At 37.2% G+C, this 24574-nt stretch overlaps 1 protein-coding gene across 1 annotated transcript in view; it reads right to left on the reverse strand.

Annotated features, from left to right (window-relative positions):
• The window catches only part of mycbp2 (MYC binding protein 2), a 503803-nt gene that overhangs the window by 216932 nt on the left and 262297 nt on the right, over positions 1–24574 (reverse strand). The window contains 10 exon segments of the mRNA XM_039745368.1: positions 8829–9051; positions 9326–9544; positions 11952–12052; positions 12146–12288; positions 13517–13695; positions 14165–14302; positions 15113–15319; positions 21162–21353; positions 22571–22792; positions 24419–24574. The exon segment at positions 24419–24574 is cut by the window's right edge and continues 119 nt beyond it. Of these exon segments, the coding sequence (XP_039601302.1) occupies positions 8829–9051; positions 9326–9544; positions 11952–12052; positions 12146–12288; positions 13517–13695; positions 14165–14302; positions 15113–15319; positions 21162–21353; positions 22571–22792; positions 24419–24574 (1780 nt within the window).

The raw sequence follows: 24574 nt of genomic DNA on the forward strand, positions 1-24574 counted from the left end.
TCCCTTAAAGATAGGGTGAGAAGCTCAGTCATCCGGGAGGGGCTCAGAGTAGAGCCGCTGCTCCTCCGCATTGAGAGGAGTCAGATGAGGTGGCTCGGGCATCTGATCAGGATGCCTCCTGGACGCCTCTCTGGTGAGGTGTTCGGGCATGTCCAACGGGAGGAGGCCCGGGGAAGACCCAGGACACGCTGGAGGGACTATGTCTCCCGGCTGGCCTGGGAACATGGGGATTCTCCCGAAGAGCTGGAAGAAGTGGCCGGGGAGAGGGAAGTCTGGGCCTCTCTGCTTAAGCTGCTACCCCCGCGACCCGACCTCGGATAAGCGGAAGAGGATGGATGGATAAAAAACGTGTAAGGCTGAGAGGGAGGAAAAAGGTGGCTATGTTGAGGTTCCACAGATAAAAGCTTCTCTATGTTTAAGTATTTCCTACATTCATTCAATATTCTGAGTGAATGAAGCACAACTGGGTTGTTAGTATATTGATAACTAGCAAAATACCGGTTCCATTTTACTAGAAGCAAATTTTTCCAGGGACCGGTCATGGTTTGGGTGTTTATGGGTTTGGAAGGATTTTTAGGGGCGGGTTTGTAGGGCAGTTTTATACACAACTAGCAAAACACCCGCGCTTCGCAGCGGAGAAGTAGTGTGTTAAAGAAGTTATGAAAAAGAAAAGGAAACATTTTAAAAATAACAACCTGATTGTCAATGTAATTGTTTTGTCACTGTTATGAGTTTTGCTGTCATCAAGGATTTGATTATCATTATTTCTTTCAATCAGGTTTGTATTTGAAGGACGTGTTGTTTTGAAGTTACATTCCGTGTTTGTCAACCGTTGTAAAGATAAACAGGTTTCATTCATCGAAGTGTTCACTATGCAAATCGCTACTTGTGAATGTAAGATGTTTAACAGGCATTCCCGGTATTAACTTGTGCTAAAAGTACCATGGTGTGACGTAAGGGGAGCTGACTGTAAAAAGGCAAGGAGGCGCGTATTTTGAACGAAAAGGGAGAAGACAGCGAAGGAGCGGAAATGTGAGAAGGAAAACTGCTTAAATAAAGAGCTAGGAAGGTGAATGGAAAGAAGCAGCCAGCGGTAAAGCAGGGAAGACTTCGTAATAAGGACGGTTCGGTGCACGTTGAAGGTGTAACAATAAGATTGATAAGTGTTATGATAATGTTCCCGTATGGAGGATTTAGAGAGACGCACTGGGAGAAGTATAATCTGAACCTTTCAACAGTTTCGTTTATTTTCGGGTTATAATGTTCATCAAATTTACGTATCATCTGGTCCAGTGGCGGACCGTGCATTTCACACCTAGGCCTTCAGTAGTGCTCCGTCTGAATCAACCCACCCCTCAAAAACTAATTTATGGTTATAAAAACCATCTTAATATGCAGAAATACAGTATAAAGAGCAGCTGCATATGATAGATAACTCCTGTAGCCACAATAAATGCCTTTATTGAATAGACAAACCGGGGTTAACCAGTTCCTTTCTACTGCAGCTACAGCCACGACACACAAAAAACATCAGTAATAACTCATAAACTTGCAATATTATTTAGGAAAATCGCAACATTTTACTCACCAAAAATTTGGATTATTTGTAAACAAAATCCATCCTCCTCTCTTTCCTCAAAAACAGTTCAATTACTCTGCCGTACAGATTATCTGTGCGCTTCAGTTCCATTAAAAAGTCCCTTTCTATCGCCATCGAAGCTAATGCTGAAAGTCGAACCTGCCCTGTCGTATTTCTGGCATAAGTGGGTCCTACTGAAACCAACTCAAAATCTGATTGGTTGAAGCAACAGTTTAATCGACATTTATTCTGTGTTAGAGGGTCTGAAGAACGGATTGTGAAGGCCTCTCTGCCTGGCAACAAATGATGGCTGAAATGTGATTGGTTAAATGCTTTAATACGAAAATACATGTCTGGAAGCAGCACAACCATTAGAATAAACTTGTATCTCGCAAATATCTTGTGCGATCTTGCGATGTCCACGGCTTTATTTAATTTTAGCTCAGACCCGGCACTGAAAAGTTTCTCTCGCACTTTCACTGAGGGAGGGTTTCCACAGTAGCTGCACTTATGAATATGCTAAGCACAGTCCTTCACCCGCGAATATTTACCTTATATGGGCAGGCACTCAATTACACGGGAGGCGTGATGATGCGAGACGCAACTCGGCCTCACACAGCGACCGAGCAGCAGGCTACGGCCGTATACAGTATATGGATGAAAGTAGGTTCCAGTTATGACAGAGAGAGAGAGAGAGAGAGAGAGTGTGTGTGAGTGAGTGAGGGCTTTGCCTTTTATTAGAATAGATAACTTGCATTTACTAGGGCACAACACAAGGAATAAAAAGTACTGCAGGATTTTATTTCTATTGCGGACCAAACCTGTGTGTGCTCATCTATTTGTGTCAATGTCTGGGCTTCGATAGCTTGTATATTTGCTGCCCTGTAAAAAACTGAAAATTAGGTAGAGCCATGCCACCTTATGACTTAGGTCTATGTAGGGTTGCCCTTAGGATGCGTGGATGTTTTGAATTCCAAATCAGTAATTTATAATTGAATCCAATTTCTTAAAAAAGTATTTGTTAATGCATATGGGGATGTTTTGAAATAGAAAAAGACGCTTAGGAAAGATATTCATATTGACAGTGTTAATTCTCCATGTTAAAGTGAAATTGAGAGTAGACCTTCTATGCAAGTCTTGCTTAAGTTTTTCCAACAGACAGCAAAACCTGTTTTTCAAAAAAAAAAAAATTATGTTTACCCCTAGGTATTTAAACGTACTGCAATGATAAAAGGGAAGGTGTCCAAACTAATATGTGCTAAAGAGTTTGCTGTAAAAAGCACACTTTTATACAAATTCATTTTAAGTTCAGACATCTTTTGAAATTCTGCTAGTGTGGTTAGGACTGCAGGCACAGTATTTTGTGAATCTGATATATATAGTACCATATCACCTGCATAATCAAAATTAACTTTAAAACTGGTCTTTTAATCTTAATCCTAAGCCTAAAAGTGCAACAGTGACATTTTTATGTCACGTTGTCTTTCACGCTTTAAATCTAGCTTATTTTAAAACCTAAATATATATGTTTGGTATCATTCTTTTCAGAATTTATCGAACATTAATGTGATGTTGTTAGATTTTCAGATTCTTATTCTGTTTTTAAATTATAATATATAAAACACACATATATATGTTGTGTGTGTTTAGGGAAAAGTCAAGCAAAATGATACCTTTTATTTATTGGCTAACTAAAAGGAAAAGACAACTGCATCCTTCCTAGGAATACAAAAACATTTTTATTGTGAATATGTAATGATGCAAAATAAGAAAATGTCTTTCTATGCAGACTTTTCTGTACATTTTTTTGGAGCTTGATTTTACCTTTGCAGCTCTCATTCTCTTTCATTCTTTTCAACTCTCCTCAAATTTTCCTCAGCTTTCTTTAGAACATTTTTACCTCACTGCCCTTCCCTATACCAAAGACACACCTTTACCATAGATTACGTGTTTTTTTTCTTTAAACAAACAGTTTAGCTGGCAGAAAACGCTTATAAGTTTGATCTAACTATTGGTCTCTGGCAGGAGTCTATACAGTAATCCCTCCTCGATCGCGGGGGTTGCGCTCCAGGTGAATATAGGTGAAAATACGCGAAGTAGAAACCATATGTTTGTATGGTTATTTTTATATATTTTAAACCCTTATAAACTCTCCCACACTGTTAACATTATTAGAGCCCTCTAGACATGAAATAACACCCTTTAGTCAAAAGTTTAAACTGTGCTCCATAACAAGACTGAGATGGTAGTTCTTTCTCACAATTAAAAGAATGCAAACATATCTTCTCTTCAAAGGAACGCCGTCAGGAGCAGAGAATGTCAGAGAGAGCGCTCGCTAAGAAAAGCAAACAATCAAAAAATAAATATGTGCTTTTAAGTATGCAGAAGCACCGCGATAAAGCAGCATTTTGTAGAGGAGCATCCGTATCTTCTAGGCAAACAGCCTCTGTGCAAACAGCCCCTCTGCTCACACCCCCTCCGTCAGGCGCAGAGAATGTCAGAGAGGGTGAGAAAGAGGCAGAGACAAGCAAACAATCAAGCACCGTGCGGGAAGCATATCTTATAGCATTGAGGAGTTTTAGTTAATATGTAATACATTATCTGATTGGGTAGCTTCTAAGCCATCTGCCAATAGCGTCCCTTGTATGAAATCAACTGGGCAAACAAACTGAGGAAGCATGTACCATAAATTCAAAGACCCATTGTCCACAGAAAGCCGTGAAACAGCGAAAAATCTGTGATATATATTTAGATGTGCTTACTGTACCTCCAAGTGCACTATGACAACCCTCCAACTGCACATTAGATAGCCAGCTAGCTTTTCTCCCCATTGTAGCTAAGAAGGCATGACATACAGCTCCAGTGTTTTCTTCCCTGCTCCAGGGAGTCCAAGCTGAAGCAGGGAGAAGAATCCGTGGGAGCTGTTGAATGGGTACAGGCTTTAACGTCATCTCGTACTGGTTCCATTCTGCCATTTCTTTTTTAAGTGCTGAAATAATCTGCGTGTGCTGCCACTTATCTGCTATCGTGTTTTTGCAAACTTTGCATTTTACCATAGTTTTTTCAACATCCAATAATTCATGTCTGAACCAAATCCAAACAACTGACTTAATGTTAGGAGAACATTCATAAAAGAGAAGCACTGCTTGTCATATTCTTCACATTAAATTGTACTGCCTCTTCCCAGACACCAGAAACAAAACCACCTTGACATTTCTCTTTGCACAAATTTAACAGGTGTATTTCTAGTAATAAAAACACTCAAAGAAACTACAGTATAAATCAGTCAGAAACTATTTACACCTTCTCATTGTTAAAGACCATGGGAAATCCCATCGCTTCTGTGTTTATCCTATCCTTTATTTACTTTTTAAAAGCTACTTGTACATTCAGTCTCCTGTTTCAAAGTCACAGCAGTCCTGGAGAGCTTTACGTGTCACTATAACGCAGGCTCTATTAAGTTTCAGTACAGCAGACAAATTCACCATCCTGCATGCAGTCTAACATGTGGCACTATCACCTCCCAATCTGAAAAGAGCAACAGTTCTTTATCTCGCTTGTTGTTCTGCATCAAGAACTGGCTGATGCAGCTCGTCTATGCCTACCCACTCTGTGGTGCTTTGAGCATCTCTGTTTGCTTCCCTTGTGTCAGGACTTGGCTCTTAAGGCACCCTGCTTGGTGGATGTTTTTGGTGAGATTGTTACAATATGTGTTGATTCCACACAAGCGACCAGCTGATTAAACTAAAGTATTTGTTCAACTGTTTAACTGTATCATTTGCTTAAAAATAAAAAAGTGAACTTCATGTTTGAATATTATTTTAAAAAACATTAGTTTGAACTAAACGAAGAAAAAAAAATTGCCTGGCTACATATAAATATTGGTTACACATACGGATGTCTATAAAAACTAAGAAAGAATGGATACTTGTGACTTGTCATTTATTTATTAAGGAAAATGATCGAAAATTACATATTTGTGAGTGGCAAAAGTATGTGAACCTTTGCTTTCAATATCTGGTGTGATCCCCCTATTGCAGCAATAACTGCAACTAAACGTTTCCGGTAACTTTTGATCATTCCTACACACTGGCTTGGAGGAATTTTAGCCCATTCCTCCGTACAGAACAGCTTCAACTCTAGGATGCTGGTGGGTTTCCTCACATTAACTGCTCACTTCAGGCTCTTCCACAACATTTCGATTGGATTAAGGTCAGGACTTTGACTTGGCCATTCCAAAGCATTAACTTTATTCTTCTTTAACCATTCTTTGGTAGAACAACTTGTGTGCTTAGGGTCGTTGTCTTGCTGCAAGACCCACCTTCTCTTGAGATTCAGTTCATGGACAGTTGTCTTGACATTTTCCTTTAGAATTCTCTGATATAATTCAGAATTCATTGTTCCATCAATGAAGGCAAGACGTCCTGTCCCAGATGCAGCAAAACAGGCCCAAACCATGATACTACCACCACAATGTTTCACAGATGGGATAAGGTTCTTATGCTGGAATGCAGTGTTTTCCTTTCTCCAAACATAACGCTTTTCATCTAAAACAAAAAGTTCTATTTTGGTCTCATTCGTTCACAGAACATTCTTCCAATAGCCTTCTGGTTTGTCCATGTGATATTTAGCAAACTGCAGATGAGCAGCAATGTTTTTTTTTGGGAGAGCAGTGGCTTCCTCCTTGCAGCCCTGCTATGCACACCATTGTTGTTCAGTGTTCTCCTGATGGTGGACTCATGAACATGAACATTAGCCAATGTGAGAGAGGCCTTCAGTTGCTTAGAAGTTACCCTGGGGTCCTTTGTGACCTCGCCGACTATTACACGCCTTGCTCTTGGAGTGATCTTTGTTGGTCGACCACTCCAGGGGAGGGTAACAATGGTCTTGAATTTCCCCCATTTGTACACAATCTGTCTGACTGTGGATTGGTGGAGTCCAAACTTTTTAGAGATGGTGTTGTAACCTTTTGCAGCCTAATGAGCATCAATAACTCTTTTTCTGAGGTCCTCAGAAATCTCCTTTGTTTGTGCCATGATACACTTCCACAAACGTGTTGTGAAGAGCAGACTTTGATAGATCCCTGTTCTTTAAATAACACAGGGTGCCCACTCACACCTGATTGTCATCCGTTTGAATGAAAACACCTGACACTAATTTCACCTTCAAACTAACTGCTAATCCTAGAGGTTCACATACTTTTGCTACTCACAAATATGTAATATTCGATAATTTTCCTCAATAAATAAATGACCAAGTGTAATATTTTTGTCTCATTTGTTTAACTGGTTTCTCTTTATCTACTTTTAGGACTTGAGTAAAAATCTGATGATTTTACGTCATATTTATGCAGAAAAATAGAAAATTGTAAAGGGTTCACAAACATTCAAGAACAACTGTACAACAGTTTATTACAAAAATTAAAGCTTTTCTGATATGTCCTTCTATGTATATACGTTATTGTACATGTTACACAATTTATGTTAATTATTGCAGTCTATGTTCCCTAAAGAAAGTACTACCTTTTAGATTCACTAGTAAACTGGAGTAAATGGCTCAACCACGGCAGTTCTTTTAATGCGAGTATCTATTCAACAGTACGATGGCAACAGGGAATGACTACAGCTTAGCAAACTTGCTGCTGAAACAAGCTCTAGCAACCATTGATCATGTAATGGAATTGTAGTATGGAAAATAGATGGAACAACAGATGTTGTGCTAAGATATCTTGGGTTCATTTGAAGCACAGCATACAGTTGTGCTTGAAAGTTTGTGAACCCTTTGTTTTCAATTCATGGGATGTCAATCAGGTGTGAGTGGGCACCCTGTCTTATTTAAAGTACAGGGATCTATCAAAGTCTGCTCTTCACAACACGTTTGTGGACGTGTATCATGGCACAAAAAAAGGAGATTTCTGAGGACCTCAAAAAAAAGTTATTGATGTTCATCATGCTGCAAAAGGTTACAAAACCAACTCTAAAGAGTTTAGACTCCACCAATCCATAGTCAGACAGATTGTGTACAACTGGGGGAAATTCAAGACCATTGTTATCCCCCCCAGGAGTGGTCGACCAACAAAGATCACTCCAAGAGCAAGGCGTGTAATAGTCACGAGGTCAGAAAGGACCCCAGGGTAACTTCTAAGAAACTGAAGGCATCTCTCACATTGGCTAATATTCATGTTCATGAGTACACCATCAGGAGAACACTGAACAACAATGGTGTGCATGACAGGGTTGCAAGGAGAAAGCCACTGCCCTCCAAAAAAACATTGCTGCTTGTCTACAGTTTGCTAAAGATCACGTGGACAAACCAGAAGGCTATTGGAAGAATGTTTTGTGGACGGATGAGACCAAAATAGAACTTTTTGCTTTAAATGAAAAGCATTATGTTTGGAGAAAGGAAAACACTGCATTCCAGCATAAGAACCTTATCCCATCTGTGAAACATGGTAGTGGTAGTATCATGGTTTGGGCCTGTTTTGCTGCATCTGGGCCAGGACAGCTTGCCTTCATTGATGGAACAATGAATTCTGAATTATATCAGAGAATTCTAAAGGTAAATGTCAGGACATCTGTCCATGAACTGAATCTCAAGAGAAGGAGGGTCATGCAGCAAGACAACGACCCTAAGCACACAAGTCGTTCTACCAAAGAATGGTTAAAGAAGAATAAAGTTAATGCTTTGGAATGGCCAAGTCAAAGTCCTGACCTTAATCCAATCAAAATGTTCAACCCAGAGTTGAAGCTGTTCTGTACGGAGGAATGGGCTAAAATTTCTCCAAGCCGGTGTGCAGGAATGATCAAAAGTTACGGAAGCGTTTAGTTGCAGTTATTGCTGCAAAGGGGGGGTCACACCAGATACTGAAAGCAAAGGTTCACATACTTTTGCCACTCACAAATATGTAATATTCAATCATTTTCTTTAATAAATAAATGACCAAGTATAATATTTTTGTCTCATCTGTTTAACTGGTTTCTCTTTATCTACTTTTAGGACTACAGTGAAAATCTGATGATGTTTTAGGTCATATTTATGCAGAAATATAGAAAATTCTAAAGGGTTCACAAACTTAAAGCACAACTGTACAAATAATACACTTTTATCTATATAGGGGTTTTAGATTAATTATGTGACTTTTACACAAACAAACAGGTCAATAAGCATTGTGACAATGTACTGCAGTTGCCACAGATTCTAAAGTGAGTTATATTATGGTACAGAGCTTTATTTATTTAAATGCATTTACCTGGTAAAACCAACACTGTTGTTGGCCAGCCACTGGAACCAAAAAACTTCTTTAGCTCTGTCCATGTGTTTAGGCTTTCGTGTACAGTATGTTTTGCAGCAAATCCACAAAATTGTAGAGATCTGCTGGGAATCATCAGGCGTAATACATCTTCAGGTTGAGCAGTACCACACTGGGAGTCAAATTCAATGGTCATCCATCGGACACAGTCTGGGAAGGAAACCTAAAAACCCATCCACACACACAAATTTTTTTTTTATATACAGACTAAAAATACACTTAAAACATTTTTTGCTACAAAATAGCTCTGAATAAAATATACCATTTGCGTGAGAAGTTTAAATACTGTATCTCTATGTGTGTGTGTGTGTGTGTATATTATATATATATATATATATATATATATATATATATACACACCAAAAAATTGCCTTATTTTGAACATCTGTAAGTTTAATACTGTCAGCTTCCTTACAGAGTAGTGAAGACACACATACCTTGTACTGCGTCACAGATGCTTGTTTATAGGGATGATCACTCTCTATGACAGCATAGTGACTAGAGGTAGTACATGCCGACAGCCCTTGCTCAGGCTGATTTCCTGTTGTGCTGTCAGTGGACTGATTAGGGTTAAAAGCAGGGGGGGCATATTTCTGGTTCAAAGCAGACACAGCAGGAAGCAGCTCCTGAACTAACCCAAATACTTCAACCGCAGCCTAAACAGAAATAGACAAATGTATAAGCAGTTCTGCAGTTCTCTGTTTGAAGAAAAACCTTTCAATGTTAATACAAAATTTCCCCTTTACAATGTCCTTGTTGAAGAATTAATTTTAAAAGAACACCTTAGAACCTCTTCTTAATAAAAAAAAAACACAACTATTGTTTGGTGCTGTTCTACAGCAACCTGGAAAGTTACAATGTAAAAAGAAAAAGTCCATCTATCCACCAGCTCACTGAATTAAATTTTTTTTCTGTGGTATGAAAAATAATTCTCATTAATTACATTAATAGTTTTTGTACATCAGGTTTATTTACAATAAATAATATGACATCTGACTTTGGTGGCTGTAGTTTTAATATTTGTATTGATAGTTACCGTAGATCCCGGAATACAAGCTGACTCGGTATATTAGCCGACCCCCTTCTCTACCTACTAAATTACATGTATTTGCCGATGGCTGGTATTTAAGCCGACCCCCTTCTCCAAGCAAAGTTTTCTAAATTTCCTTAAAAGTGTCTCTTCAGGGATATTTATCATGTTTATCGGCGAGAATTTGAGACTGCCGGCATTTTTGATGGAAACCAGGAAGTGATTGCGGAGAAATTTGGTAAAATGAAACCTTTGTGTTGAAACTATATACGCAAATCGTACATGGGGTGGATTTCCGGAGACTCGTTATAAATTTGATTAACTTAAATACGCAATACAGTGGACCCTTGACTTACGAACTTAATTCGTTCGTGAAGACTAACCCATAATGCGTTCTGAACCTCCCACTGCAACACTTACTTAATCTTTTCATAATAAAAAAGGGTTGTATAATGTGCATAATTTACCAAAACACCAATAAATTTTCTAATGTGCTAACCAAAAAGTTATAAAAAGTGCCTAGCCTACCAGAAGTAGGCTAGATTAAGCTAGGAGCATGGCAGCGCGCATGGTCGCAGCAGCTCAGGGCTCTCCTTTTCAGTGCACTTTTTTGTACTTTTTTTTTCCTTGTTTGTGCACGATCGGTTCGGCGAATATCCGCTACACCTGTCAGAACCTTATAGACATCGGTGTCCAGAGCCAGACATCTGTTTCGAGTGTTTTTCATCACACGCACAACATCCCAGACAACATAGCGAGACCAGCGGGCTCTCCGTGGATTGTTGTGGTGTCTAGGAGACGCGCAGATGGAGGAGGAAAGAAAGCAGAAGCGGGGCCGCAGATCCGGCGTTATGCTAAGGCTAAAAAAACAACCATACAAGCCCTATACAGAACTTTTTTTCTGCACTGAAGGAGCTGCTTTTAATCTCATTGTAGATGTGTATAGTGACAAAAAAAGGCATTCTATTCTAGAAACAACAATTTCATACTGTACTCACCATTTAATTTTACATCTTTGGGCTGCAGGAAAGGAAGAGGAGGAGAATGAAACGGAAGGTGGTTATTGTTTAGAAGGAGCCTCCTTATGCAAATCTTTTCTTTGTAAAATTGTCCAGATGGTGGATTTCGACATGCTGTACGTACATATTAGCGAGATCGGTCACATGAACAGCACTCTCATATTTCCACACAATTTCCATCTTCTTTTCGATTGTGATCGCTTTCTTTACCTTCTCTACCTTCCTTAGCAATTATGTGTCTTGCTTACATGGTCTTAAAGAATTATATACTGTATATAGGCAAATCACTGCAATGACCGAAATTACATCCACAAACACATATATATAGGCTCTGACTGCCGCTACAAACACTCTCGGTTGTTTGTTTACAATCGCGCAAGCGGATACACGTGACCGCATCCGGGTCGTAACGCAAGATGTTGATCGTAAATCAAAACAAATTTTTTTATTTTAAACTTCCCGATAATTTATTATAAATTTTATCAATAAAATTAACAACTAAAACACTTTTTTGAATGAATTCTTTATTGAATTTAAAGTACCGGCATGCAAAGTTGCGTCTTCATCTGAAAGATCCGTATTCATCGGCAAAACCGGCATTGCGCTGGAAATCTTGAATCTGAAACAATACTTGTTGTATAAACCGACACCCAAACTCCAAGCCAAAAATCTAGGACGAAATTGTCGGCTTATATAACGGGATCTACGGTAAGTGTTTCTCTTTTTTATTTGGTACCACAGAGAAGACGTTTTACATATGTAACAAATGCTTTTGCAAGATGTAATGATCTGTGAAATTCCAATTAATAATTTCTATAAACATTTAGGTACTTTCAGAACATTCATTCACATAAGTAAACTAAATGAAAACTGCTATAAAACTACCTAATGTAAAAATAGATTAAATCTGTATCATAAAGGTAAAGGAGTTATTATTAGACATTTTACAAAATGTAAACATATAAATTCATTATGTGATTCTGCTTGACTGGGAGCAGCAAAAGATAAGCTTACCTTTGGTACAGATGCTGCTACTGGCCCAATATAAGCCAAAATAAGAGGAAGCAGCATTGAAAACAAACTGGAAGAACTTAGCAGCTCTGGGATATCTTCAGCTAGGTTGACCAAGAATATAAACCATCAGTAACAAAATATACAATTCTAACACAATAGCAATTATCCATTTAAAGTATTAAAATGCACCTTACCATCCACAGCAAAAGCTCTGTGAAGAAGATCTTTGGCTGCACGCACCACAGCACTCACTACAGAAAGAGATCTACTGCAGTTTTTATCTTCTTCATTGGCTTTACTTAAAATCTGAGATTGTAAATCACCATCATACTCACTTCTAGTCATAAACAAAAAAAGCATATTACTTTCAAATATTTATTTTGTTATGTTATTGCTAACACATTCTCATGGGTTACACAGTTAATAATGCAGGGAAAAGGCATGTGAAATGTAATAATCCAAGATGTCAGTCAGACTAACGTTACAGGTGACTCTCGAGTTATGGGTGTCTCAGGTTAAAGTCATGTGAGGTTACAGCAATTCTGATATATGAGCATGCACATAAAAGCAAAAATTTTTCTTTCACTAAATTTAAATTAATTTTCATCTATCAATTTCTGTTGTTTACTTTTGGACAAAGCAAACTAGTTTTGACTCATGTGAATACATAGCAGAGGTCAATAACAGCAAGGAAATAGTACTGTAAACTATGGACTTTACTACAATTTTCTGTCATTTTGGGCTTTCACGCACCATGTTTCACGATAGGTAACCACCAGCATGTGTGGGGACACCATATGCTCAGTCAGAGGTAAACAGTTTAATCAACAGCCGGCCATTTATCTGAGTGGAAGAACATGCCGCTTGCAATTCCCTGCATCGCAGGTGTACATCCTGTCCATGGCATATTAGGAAGAACAGCTTCCGGGGTTGGTATCCCTCAGCAGAAACAGCAACGTCTCTGATAAAGGATCAACTGTGTCAGTTAGTGGAGGCTTTTCATACCATCATTATGCCATTTTCCAACTCTATGAAGTTTTGAATTATTACCAAACACTGTTATTTAAGCATAAGGTATACATACCTGAATCTTATTTTAGTGTACATTGTTTTTGTTTTGTGATTTCTAGTGGCTATATTCCTTCATTGTTATTTTATTAGAAAATATTTTAAAAGCTTTTCTGTCAAGTGTAGTATAATAATTTATTATGCCAATATTTCCATTACCAAACAGCTTCAGTGCAAGTTCAGACTTGCATATGGAATCAGGTTCAAATGTTGGTAGCAACCAAACTCATTCATCACACAAATATCTATAACCCTGAACTTTTAACTTGTTTGAACTTGAACACTATAAACCAAGTACAATATAAATTGATTCATTTACAACATGTCATATTGCCTTAAAACACGTGCAAATGAAAGTCAACATTTTATTAAACTTGTGTTTCCTCTTTTTCTAAAGTAAAATTTACAACTTCAGTCATCTACTAGCATCAATATCTCTTGCAGGTAGTAACCACTTCCATATTTTTTATAATCCCACAATCTAAAGTGAGCTTCACCTGTAATACAGAATCTGTGGAATTTGGCCTCGAGTCTGGTTAGTGCCATTGCTGCTAAGGCTGCAGGTGCTGAAAGTAAATGTCACTCCATCAGGACACTGCACTGTAGTCATGCCTCCATCACCATTAGCAGTACGACTACCGTAATTTCTTAGTCGTACAGCATATTTGACATTTTCCTGTGAAGAGAGGTTTTATTTTTAGAACCGTATATAACCATGATTTCAATATGAAATTGACTTTGTTTACAGAAGATCCTGTTCAATAAACAGAGTTTATCAAAAAAAAAGCAAACCAATTCATTGCCTCTTTTGACCATGTTTACCTTTTATATGATGAAATGTGATAAGGTGTCAGAATCAAATAAAGATAGGACTTGATAAAATAGAACAGTGCAGAGGCCATATTTAGCAAGTGAGTACAAACACAAGAGTGATGTTGAGGCACGCTGTGAGAGAACCCTTATAAATTACGAGAGTATAACACCACAAAAATAGGTCAATCCTTCAAACAAATTAATTGTGGTTAAATGTGCCAATACAAACTTTCTTTCTGCAAAGCTACTGTACTTATTATGAATTTGTAATTCCAATTACATAAAACAGTCATAATAAAGAGATCAAAGAGGTCTAAAAAACTTCTGATGACCTTTAAGGGTACCACTTTGTCCAGTCTGATTTCAGCTATATCACTAGGAGAGTCATCAGTGCTGTATGTTCCTTTCACTAGCTCTAAAGATGTCCACCTGTGTGAATGAGCAGAGTCCCCTGGATGTTCAGCCTGGGTCTGTTTAAATAAAAACAAAAAAAAAAAAAGTTAAATCTGAAAACGGCTATTTCTGGTGCTGTTGGGAATGGTGAGGTGTTATAGTGGTGGCAGCAACATAAACACGGGATTTGGGGGACTTTGATGTATATTATTGAACAACATGAACACGAATCCACAATATAAGCTATGAAAGACAGCATATGGCAAAGCAGGCAATTTCCTTAGACTACTAAAAAGCTAAAAATAGAACATTTTGAATTTGTTACATTTTACTTCATACCACTGTTCAGTTCCATTACATTTTCAAATTAGCTTAACAGAGCAAATGTTAAAAGTTAACGGTTGAATATTAAACCTTATAGAACCATTATGATTCATTTTGATGAAAATAAAATACCCCACAGTTGTATCATAGACAGGATACTTTTTATTACTGTTGTCAATAAAATGAGATTATATAGCATAATTAAAAATAGCATTCACTCAATCTTGTATTCTTCATTATGTTATGTTTCCATAATTCAATAAAACATGCTGCATCTTTTCAGCACATGCAATATAAAAATCAGAGTCTAAGCATGATGCCCAATTTTTGTGCTTCTTTAACTTGTTTGATTACGCAGAAATCATTGACTCAGTTATGAGGACTAAAAAATAAAAATTTTAAAAACCTAAATGTATGCTAATGTGTAGGTCCCAAGAAAAATTTTTAAACCCCTTTCTAAAGTTTTGAGGTGCAAATTAACCACAGTGAGATCCAAACAAAAAGACAATATCATAGTCACACACAGAAAAACAAACAAGGACAAGTATCTTTTAAGCACTTACATCATCTGCCAGGACCTCCAATTCATATTCATGGATACCTCCTCCACCATATACACAAAACCCAACAAGAACTACCCCATGTTTGTCAACAGAAAAACAAATAGCATCAGGTGATCCATTGCCTGTATTCCAACTTCTTCCCTGGCTTGTCTTGGTGAAGCGGTTTGGGGTAGCTTTCACCGAGTGCATTGAATTTAAACCATCGACCTGTAAAAGCAAAATTTTTGAATTATTACTTACACAGCATCATAAATGAAAGATTTGATAATTCTTAGTTAATACCAAGATAAGGCAGGAAAATACAAAGTGCATGGGTAAGTTGTAATACAGCCTGATCACTTAATTACCCAGCATAGACCAATCACGAATTCACCTTACTCATGTAGTCAATTACAGCTTATCATATATTGCAGAAACACATAATGAATGTCTCAAAGATGAAGTCAAAAGTTAAGGAACATAGAAACTCTAGTCCAAAAACGTTACATTTAAATATCCTCATCCTATAGCAAAACTAACAGCAAAAGATGTTAATCTTGAGAAAACACAAATCACAAAGCTACAGAATATAAGGGAAATAAGCCACAAATTTGTATAATATGTTTATTTAAAGGCAAGAGAATTCTGCTTAAAACTGGGTGGGGACAATTAGAAGGCTCACTGAGTGTCAAATTTCTAAACCAAACCAATACTTCATGAAAGCGGTGTGATTTGAGCTGCAAATCCTAATGGTTCCTTTGTTAACTTGGTCCAACAGAGAACAAGCTCCTGAGTATGAAGAACTGTCTACAGTCGGAAAGTCTCATTAAAAAAGACTCATATTAAACATGTAAATGTTAGTCATGGTTACAGAGGGCACACTGCATGTGTTATAAACTTGCTGCAAGGGGAAAAACGTTTCTGTAACATCAAATTATACATTGGCATTCAAAAGCATTAATGGACTAGTGGTAAAAGTGCTGTGTGTGCTCCATGATATGCGTTTGAAGTAAATGTGTTTTACCCTGTCAAAAAGAGGCAAGATGAAAATTACTGACATTAAAAGAATTAATAACCACGAACCACAGGAGATGTAAATTTCAGAACTCAAGAAACCGATTCAAGAAGAATGCCTAATGACACATGTAAAAGCTTGGATGACGCAGCAAAGCTTCTACCTTCTGACTACACGTCTAAACGAACTAAAGGAAGTTAATATTACATACATGCAAATGGCAGAAAAATATCGTAGCATACAAGCAATTCTCAAACACATACAGCCAAGCAGCTGAAGTGGTCAACATGTGCCTATTTGTCTCTTCTGTTGCTCTTCTGGTTGAGTGAACGCTGGCGGGACTGGTCGCCGCTGCTCGCCGGTAACTAGAATATTGATTTTGCTAGACTAGTGATTTTGATGATATTTCTTTTGCCATATTGCTGACATCTCTGCGTGGCTATATATGCTACAGTATATACTATATGCTGTGTCTGCATTTAGCTTCAGCCTAACCTCCGTTTCGTTTGAAACTTACCGGTTTATTTTCTGGACGTCTGAGCTGCCTGCGGCCTCCTCGCCTACAAAGTGGACTGGTAGGATATCTGCTTGGTTGTTTGTTTGGAGTCTTCTGTCGCTCGTTATTCAACCTGCGACTGGCCTCCTCCAGTACCCAGCTGCTGAGCTGCTTCGACTGCGTCTTCTCCAGTCTGTGCCTCTGCTGTCGGTGCTATATTTCGACCCGGACGTCATACTTCTCCCTCGTCGGAGATACATCCATCGTGGGTCCCGCCGGAGATTCCAACGGACGCTCGAAAGGAATTAACTCTTTTTGGTCTGATTTTCGGCACCCTCCACATAACACAGATAGGAACGCTGACCATAGCGTGTTGGCCAGCTTAGCTCGGTCGACTAACACCACTGTCAAATGCGACAGCAACATTGTCAGCTTTGGTCTATTGAACATCCGCTCACTTACGAGCAAGGGACATCTCATTCAGGATCTCCTCATTGACCGTAAGTTTGACTTTCTCTGTTTAACTGAGACTTGGCAGCAACCTCAAGACTTTTCACAACTTAATGAATGCACCCCCCTGGGGTTTGTTTACACTTGTCAACCCCGTGCATCTGGCCGTGGAGGAGGTGTCGCATAATTTCGAGAAGTGGAAAGTCCTGCCGTTGCCTGCTCCTGCTGTTAGCTCTTTTGAATCGACTGTGTGTCAACTGTCTGGGCCAGTTCCAACCATCATTGCAACTGTCTACCGTCCTCCTAAGTCTAACAACAATTTTTGAACGATCTTGCTACCTTCCTTACCAATCTATCTGTAATTACTCCAAATATAATTCTGCTGGGGGATTTTAATATACATCTGGACAATATCAATATCCCTCTCACTAGAGACTTTATATCTTGCCTGGAGAGTTTTGGATACTAGCAGCACACTGATGTTCCTACTCATTGTAAATATCTTGGACCTGATTTGCTGCTCTGGTGTTGTTCCTTTTGATCTTACAGCAGATGAACTCACTATAACCGACCACTTTCTCCTCTCATTCAACGCTAAACTTACCTTTTCTGTTCCTAAGCTTCCACGCCTCATAGCCTTTCGTAACATTAAGAATATCAACTTGAATTTGCTGTCTTCTAGAATTGATTCGCAAATGGACTTTTATAATTTATCCTCTCCCATAGAACTGGTCTCATATTATGACACTTGTCTTAATGGTATTCTTAATTCTCTGGCCCCATTAAAAACCAGATCTGTTTTTTTTCCTTTTCTGCCCCCTGGTTTACGCCTGAACTTCGGCTTCTGAAAGCTAAAGGCAGGCAACTTGAAAGGTTGTTTAAAAAAAACAGACTCTTTGTCCACAAAGAGATGTATAAAAATCATCTACTCTATTACAAGGATTGTATAGCTCAAACCAAATCTAATTATTACACTCAGTTAATTACTAGTAATACAGGTAACACCAAGTCTTTGTTTTCTTTACTTAATAATGTTACACAACCTCCAGACTCTTTACCATCTCACCTTCACTCAACTGCCTTCTGTAATTCTCTTATGTCTTTTTCAATGAGAAAATCCAAAAGATACATCAGCACCTTGGTCCAGATCCTTTCTGTATTTCTTCTGAACTACACTCACCTATTCACTCTTTCTCTTCTTTCCAGCTTCCCACTTCCTCTGAAATCTCAGATCTCATCTGCAAATCCAAGTCATCTAGTCATCTACTTGTCAGCTGGACCCCCTGCCTACAGTTTTGGTTAACGCCTGCCTCCCCTCTCTAGTCCCTCTTATTTCTGCCATCATTCACTCTTCTCTTACTACTGGTATTATTCCCTCATCTTTCAAAACTGCTGCTATAACCCCAATATTAAAAACCTGGTTGTGATCCTACTAATTTCAATAATTTTCCCCATTTCTAACTTGCCCTTTATCTCCAAAATTCTTGAAAAATAGTAGCTATCCAACTTCACACCCACTTGTCTCACAATAATCTATATGAGAAGTTCCAGTCTGGTTTTGCCCCTTCATAGTACAGAAACGCACTTGTTAAAATTACAATGACCTCCTTATGGCTGCTGATTCTGGTCTAATCACTATTCTCATCCTTCTTGATCTGAGTGTGGCCTTTGATACTATTTGTCATACCACTCTCCTTAATAGATTATCTTTGATTGGCATTACTCACACTCCACTTGATTGGTTTAGATCTTACCTTTCAGGCCGCACTCAGTTCATACAGCTTAAAACTTTCACATCCCAACCCACCGCTGTTACTTCTGGTGTGCCCCAAGGCTCTGTCCTGGGGCCTCTTCTTTATTATTTACCTTCTTCCCTTGGCAATATTTTTCGCAAATATAACATTAATTTTCACTGTTATGCTGATGACACCCAGCTCTACCTTGCTGGTAAACCCACCTCCTCTTTTCCACCACCCTCACTTATTGATTGCATTTCTGAAATTAAATCCTGGTTCTCTTCAAATTTTCTTAAATTAAACAGTGACAAAACTGAGGTTCTCCTCATTGGTTCAAAATCATCATTATCCAAAACCAATAATCTTTCTTTTATTATTGATAACTCTGTTGTTTCCCCATCATCTCAGGTCAAGAGTCTGGGTGTCATCCTCGACAGTACTCTATCTTTCCAATGTCACATTAATAACATCACCCGGTCTGCTTACTTCCACTTACGTAATATTAATCGCATTCGTCCCTCCCTCACTCCTCATACTACTGCCATTCTTGTTCATAGTCTTGTCACTTCTCGGCTGGACTACTGCAATTCACTCCTCTTTGGTCTCCCTAATAAATCTCTTCACAAGCTTCAGTTAGTCCAGAATTCTGCAGCACGTATCATCACTGGAATCCCATCTTTTCACCATATTACTCCGGTCTTGCAGCAGCTTCATTGGCTCCCGATCAAGTTTCATATTGATTTTAAGATTCTGCTACTAACTTTTAAGGCCATCCATAACCTCGCACCTCCATATCTGTCTGACCTTCTACATGTTGCCATTCCATCCTGTAACCTTAGATCCTCTTCCTCCACCCATCTGACCGTTCCTCCCGCCCGTCTAACCACCATGGGGTAGCTTTCAGCCGTTCTGCTCCCAAGCACTGGAACTCATTACCTGCGGATCTCCGAAATATCAAATCATAATCATCTTTCAAATGTAAACTTAAAACACATTTGTTTAAAATGGCTTTTTCTTCTTCCTCCTAATTATAGTGGTTTTGTTTGGTTTTAAGTTTTAGATTTTCTGATGTTTTGTTTATAATTGTGTTATTTATTTATTGTTTGTTTGTTTGTTGTCTTTGAGTTCTCTGAAAGGCGCCTTGTATAAATAAAATGTATTATTATTATTAATTGCTTGTATACTACAATATTTTTCTGTAATTTGCATGTATGTAATACTAACTTCCTTTAGTTCGTTTAGACGTGTAGTCAGACATGTACCCATTTGTCTTTTTTGTTGCCTTGCTCATTACAATGTATAAATGAATCATTAAGCTTCAGTTACCTACCTTAACTGTCTGAATGGATAACAGCAATGTTAGCTGTTTTATTTTCTTTCAGCGTCAAGCCTTTTCAGTTGCTATTGCTCTTTCCCTGAAACCCCAGTGGTTTATAGTGTATGAACTGGAGGAATTGGGGGTGGGTGTTTTAGGAAGAAGCTCTGTGGGCACAGACTTTGCAGCAGTGGATTCTGCTACTATTTAATAACCATGTCTGGACCCACTAGACAACACAACTCATTACACAAGATACAATTGAACTTTTTTATTTGTTGATATTTTAGCGTTGGTAAAAAGTTACTTGATGCACTATATAAAAGAACTACTGTAGCAAGACCAAGAAAACGTGATAAAATGTTCTCTTAGAACCAAAGGCAAAATTAAGCTATAAAATCAAAAATGGCCAGTACTAGTTATTTCTGCAGCTTAATCTCACTTTGGCCTTCAAAAAAATCACAGCATCTCCTAGATATTATTATCTGTCTACCATTCACAGTGGAGCTATGTATTCCTTCTTAAAATTTGGAAGCCATTATCGCAATTCCATTGAAGTATTCTTCAAACAAATACAGTGATAAAAGTGATTGAATAACACCTGTGTGGTAATCATATGCACCCAATATATACATATATGTTAGAAATCAACAATTCATTAGCTTTCCCTGGATTGACACAAATACAAATGGGACAGTGGAAGGTAAAGTTTACTTTAGATGTGAAAAATGACAAAACGCTGTACAAAAATATACCCATGGTTTTAAGTTAAAAGGACAATAGTCATTAAGGTTTAAACGGGAAATACCAGAAAGTAACTATGAATTTTCAAGTCTACAGTACAAGCCTAAAAAATAAAATGGAGATAAACAGAGATGGTGGGGAAAAAGGTGGTGGAGAGACATAAGAAAGGAAAATATGCCTTGCAATTACATTGTAGTTTATCAATACAGCAATCCCCCTAATGATACATTTTATAACATACTGTCTGTTTTTCACAGCACTAATATGCTTATTGCTCTTATCTTTTGTTAGACTTCTTTAATATTTCTTCATACCTCTGAACCAAGTGCTGAAGCAGTAAGCTCACTGACGATACTCGCTATGAGGCCACATGTGTTAGATACTAGATGTGGTGAGAAAAGCTCCATTTCTTTCCGTAGACTCTTTCTCACAGGAAGAACAACAATGACTAACATCTTTTCAAGAACTTCACGAAAACTTGTCAGCCCTGTCAGATTTTCTTCACTCTATTAAAAAAAAATACAGATATTCAGTATTAATTTATTCCCAAGTTCTAAAAATCTATTCAGTTACCTATTGATTTTATGTGGCTACTTCTTTATTTCAACATCACAAGAAGACTGAACCTACTTAACCTTTAGGAAGCAGCAAGGAATTTACGTTGAGTGTAGTAGTTCTGAAAAATGTAACCACAAAACACAATTCTGAAAGTACTAACTAGCATTTCATTTTATTTTATATTTTAACAATACACTTTGCAATGGAAAACACATTAAACCCTAATTACTTTTCAAAGCTGTAGAAAAATGAAAATAAAGCATTCATTTATTTACTTCCATTAAAGAACACAGGATAATGCAATTTATCTCTAAGTTCTCTGCAGAAGCAAACTGTGGGAAATTTACTAATGTAACTCAAACAGCATTCAAAATGCAAATCATTCACCAGTATCGATACAAAACTTAACACTTCTTGTGTATACGGAGAGAATAAAAAAAGAGTACCCTAAACAAAAAGAAAAAAATACATGCAGAGAATCTGCAACATTTACACAGACAATAATCAGACGATGGATTTAAAAGTCAATGCTCTGGTGATGGGAGGCAGGAGGGCTAACTACTGAACCAATGTGCCACTAAGGTTTTAATCTGTTAACCTTATCTTATTTAATGAATACAAACTGCTTTTATACAAAGCATTGATTCAAAATTGCGAGTTTGAGCTATGAAACAAAAAATGGTTTGAGAGCACATCTCTCACATCCAAAAAGACATCCTTTTAAACAAATATAAAAATGAAACATGACCATAAAGGAAGAAATAGTTTAAGTGATACCATACAGTATATGTTCAAGTTGCCTATTTTAAATTAGGAAGACCTTTATTATAACTATATTAAAAACAATTTAAGAAATAAAATGATAAACATTCCCAGTTATCAAGCTAAGATTTATTTCATTAATAGCATCTTACAGGTGTTTAATCCATGCAACCCTGCCTTGGCACAATTATGATAAACTCATTCAGTATCGGTCTTGCAGCACTAATTCTGGAAGAAGGAATTATTGTTCGAAAGTTTGAAAACAGATATTTAGAGATATGTTTTTTAATATTAGTCTATTTAGATTTTTTACATTATTTTGGTATCTGTAATAAACACACCCAAAATCTTAATTGTGACTATATGTGTGGTGCTTTCTGCACATTTCTGTACAATTACTTACATGGCTGAGTTTCTCCATATGGGCCACCAACAGTGGGAACCTATGAGCTAAAGCTGAATCATTTTCTGTGCTGACTTGCTTGACAAGAGAACGGAGCAAAACCTCTCCATCATAGGCAATTGGAAGAATGGATGTCAATTTTACAGAAGTATTGCATAGGGCTGACATTACGGCAGCTAAAAGTCGACTACTTGATGTCCTGAAGTTTGCTTCTTGAATATCCTAAAGCAAATGTTACAAAAAAGTAAAGTAAGAAATCTGAACATATCTTGCTATTAAAACTTTCAAGCAGTGACAAAAAGAAACAATATGTACAGTATGTAAACAATATGCACATTAAATTTGGTTTCAAATCAGAGCACTAGAGAAGCACACTACAGGGAAAAAATATGTTTCGTTAATCTGGTTAGATACAAAAATTATTTTTTCTTATAAAAATACACAGTAATTTCTTATTCTCTTCTTTTTAAACTCATTTTATCCAATCTCATAATTCTATAAACACTGGCAATTACTAATAGAAGACAGAGGTGCTAAATTATACAGAGAAACAACTACTTCAGTTCATGTCCACTTGATTAATCATTAAAAAAGCATCATCCTAAATAAAGACATTATAAAGAGATATAATAGAAATACCGTTTAATTTTCAGTAAGCTGCGAATGAATCATGTTAATTTTTTGGAATAACAAAATAAAACTTGAGTACTAAATGACTGCATTTGTTTATTTAAAACAGGGAAAATTTAAAAGAAGGAATCGGTTGTAACAAAAATCTGCACCCAATGTGATCCCGCATGGATGGAGTTGTACAACCAGGATCTTAATTGGAGGTAGCAGTGGTGAAATTATATTAGTCCATTTACTTATTTTAATGTAAGTACTTGTTAAATTTGTCATTTATACAGAAGGATCATTCCAGCACCTTATGGCAATTTTAGGAATTAAGAAGACTGCAACTTTAACTTCTCCTTGAAATTAAAAATGATGCGCATAGCCTTTTGGTACACACAACTCTTTTTAGTTTATACTGTATTTGAAATTGTATCTTACTTATTAGGATGTTTAAGCTGATATTTGTAATATTCCTAACCAGCAGCCAATCAGCAACAAGATAACAAGAAGCAATTCAGCCACCAGCTACCAGTGATTGCCTTCACAAATAAAATAAGTCAAAGAAACTATTTTTCTGAAAAGCATATACAATAACAATAACTTATGGATCTACCAGCAACTTCTTTTATGATTTAAGTCATTTTAAAATTTAATTTCTATTTAAACAATTTTTTTCTCAGCTTCTGAAAATAGTTTTGGAAGTTTATGACTACAGACTTCCATTATTCTTTCTTTCTTAGGTGTGCATTTAACAATTTTTATTTTTAGTTCTGTTAGATGGTTAAAGTGTCACCATTTTTTACAAATACCGGTCATGCATTTTTTGTTATTTGAAATTTAAAAAATTCAAAGGAAACAATGTCAGCTAAATATATGAGTTATTTTAAGAGGATGAGTACTACTGATGAATATTTTACCACAGGCAATCACTGACTATTGCCCCTGTTTCAAAACTTTCTAGTGTTTCCTGACACACTTCTAAATAGGTTAAGAATGTGGTACTGAAAACTTTATTTAGAGAACAAAATATAAAAAGTATTTTTTTCGATTACACTGAAATTTAGAAAACCGAAAGAAAAATCTAACAAACAATTGTTAAGATAATGAAAGCAATATAAATAAGTTCTACTGCAAGAGTTTTTGTTCTGAATACAAATTATATAAATAAAGTACACAGTCAAACCACAGTTTATTAATACAAAGAATTCTAAGTTTACTGGACTCACAAATTACCTGATCAAGACAATTCAGCAAGTCACAGAGGCAGGCCCATTGGAGAGCAGGTGTTGGGTAGAAGGAATGGAAACAGGCTGTAAATGTGTTGTGACATTCTTGAAGAACAGCTTCCAGTAGAGTCAAAGGCTGGCTAAGGTAGCCCTGAGGATCATT

Source organism: Polypterus senegalus, chromosome 2, assembly GCF_016835505.1.
Source record: "Polypterus senegalus isolate Bchr_013 chromosome 2, ASM1683550v1, whole genome shotgun sequence".
Lineage (NCBI taxonomy): Eukaryota > Metazoa > Chordata > Cladistia > Polypteriformes > Polypteridae > Polypterus > Polypterus senegalus.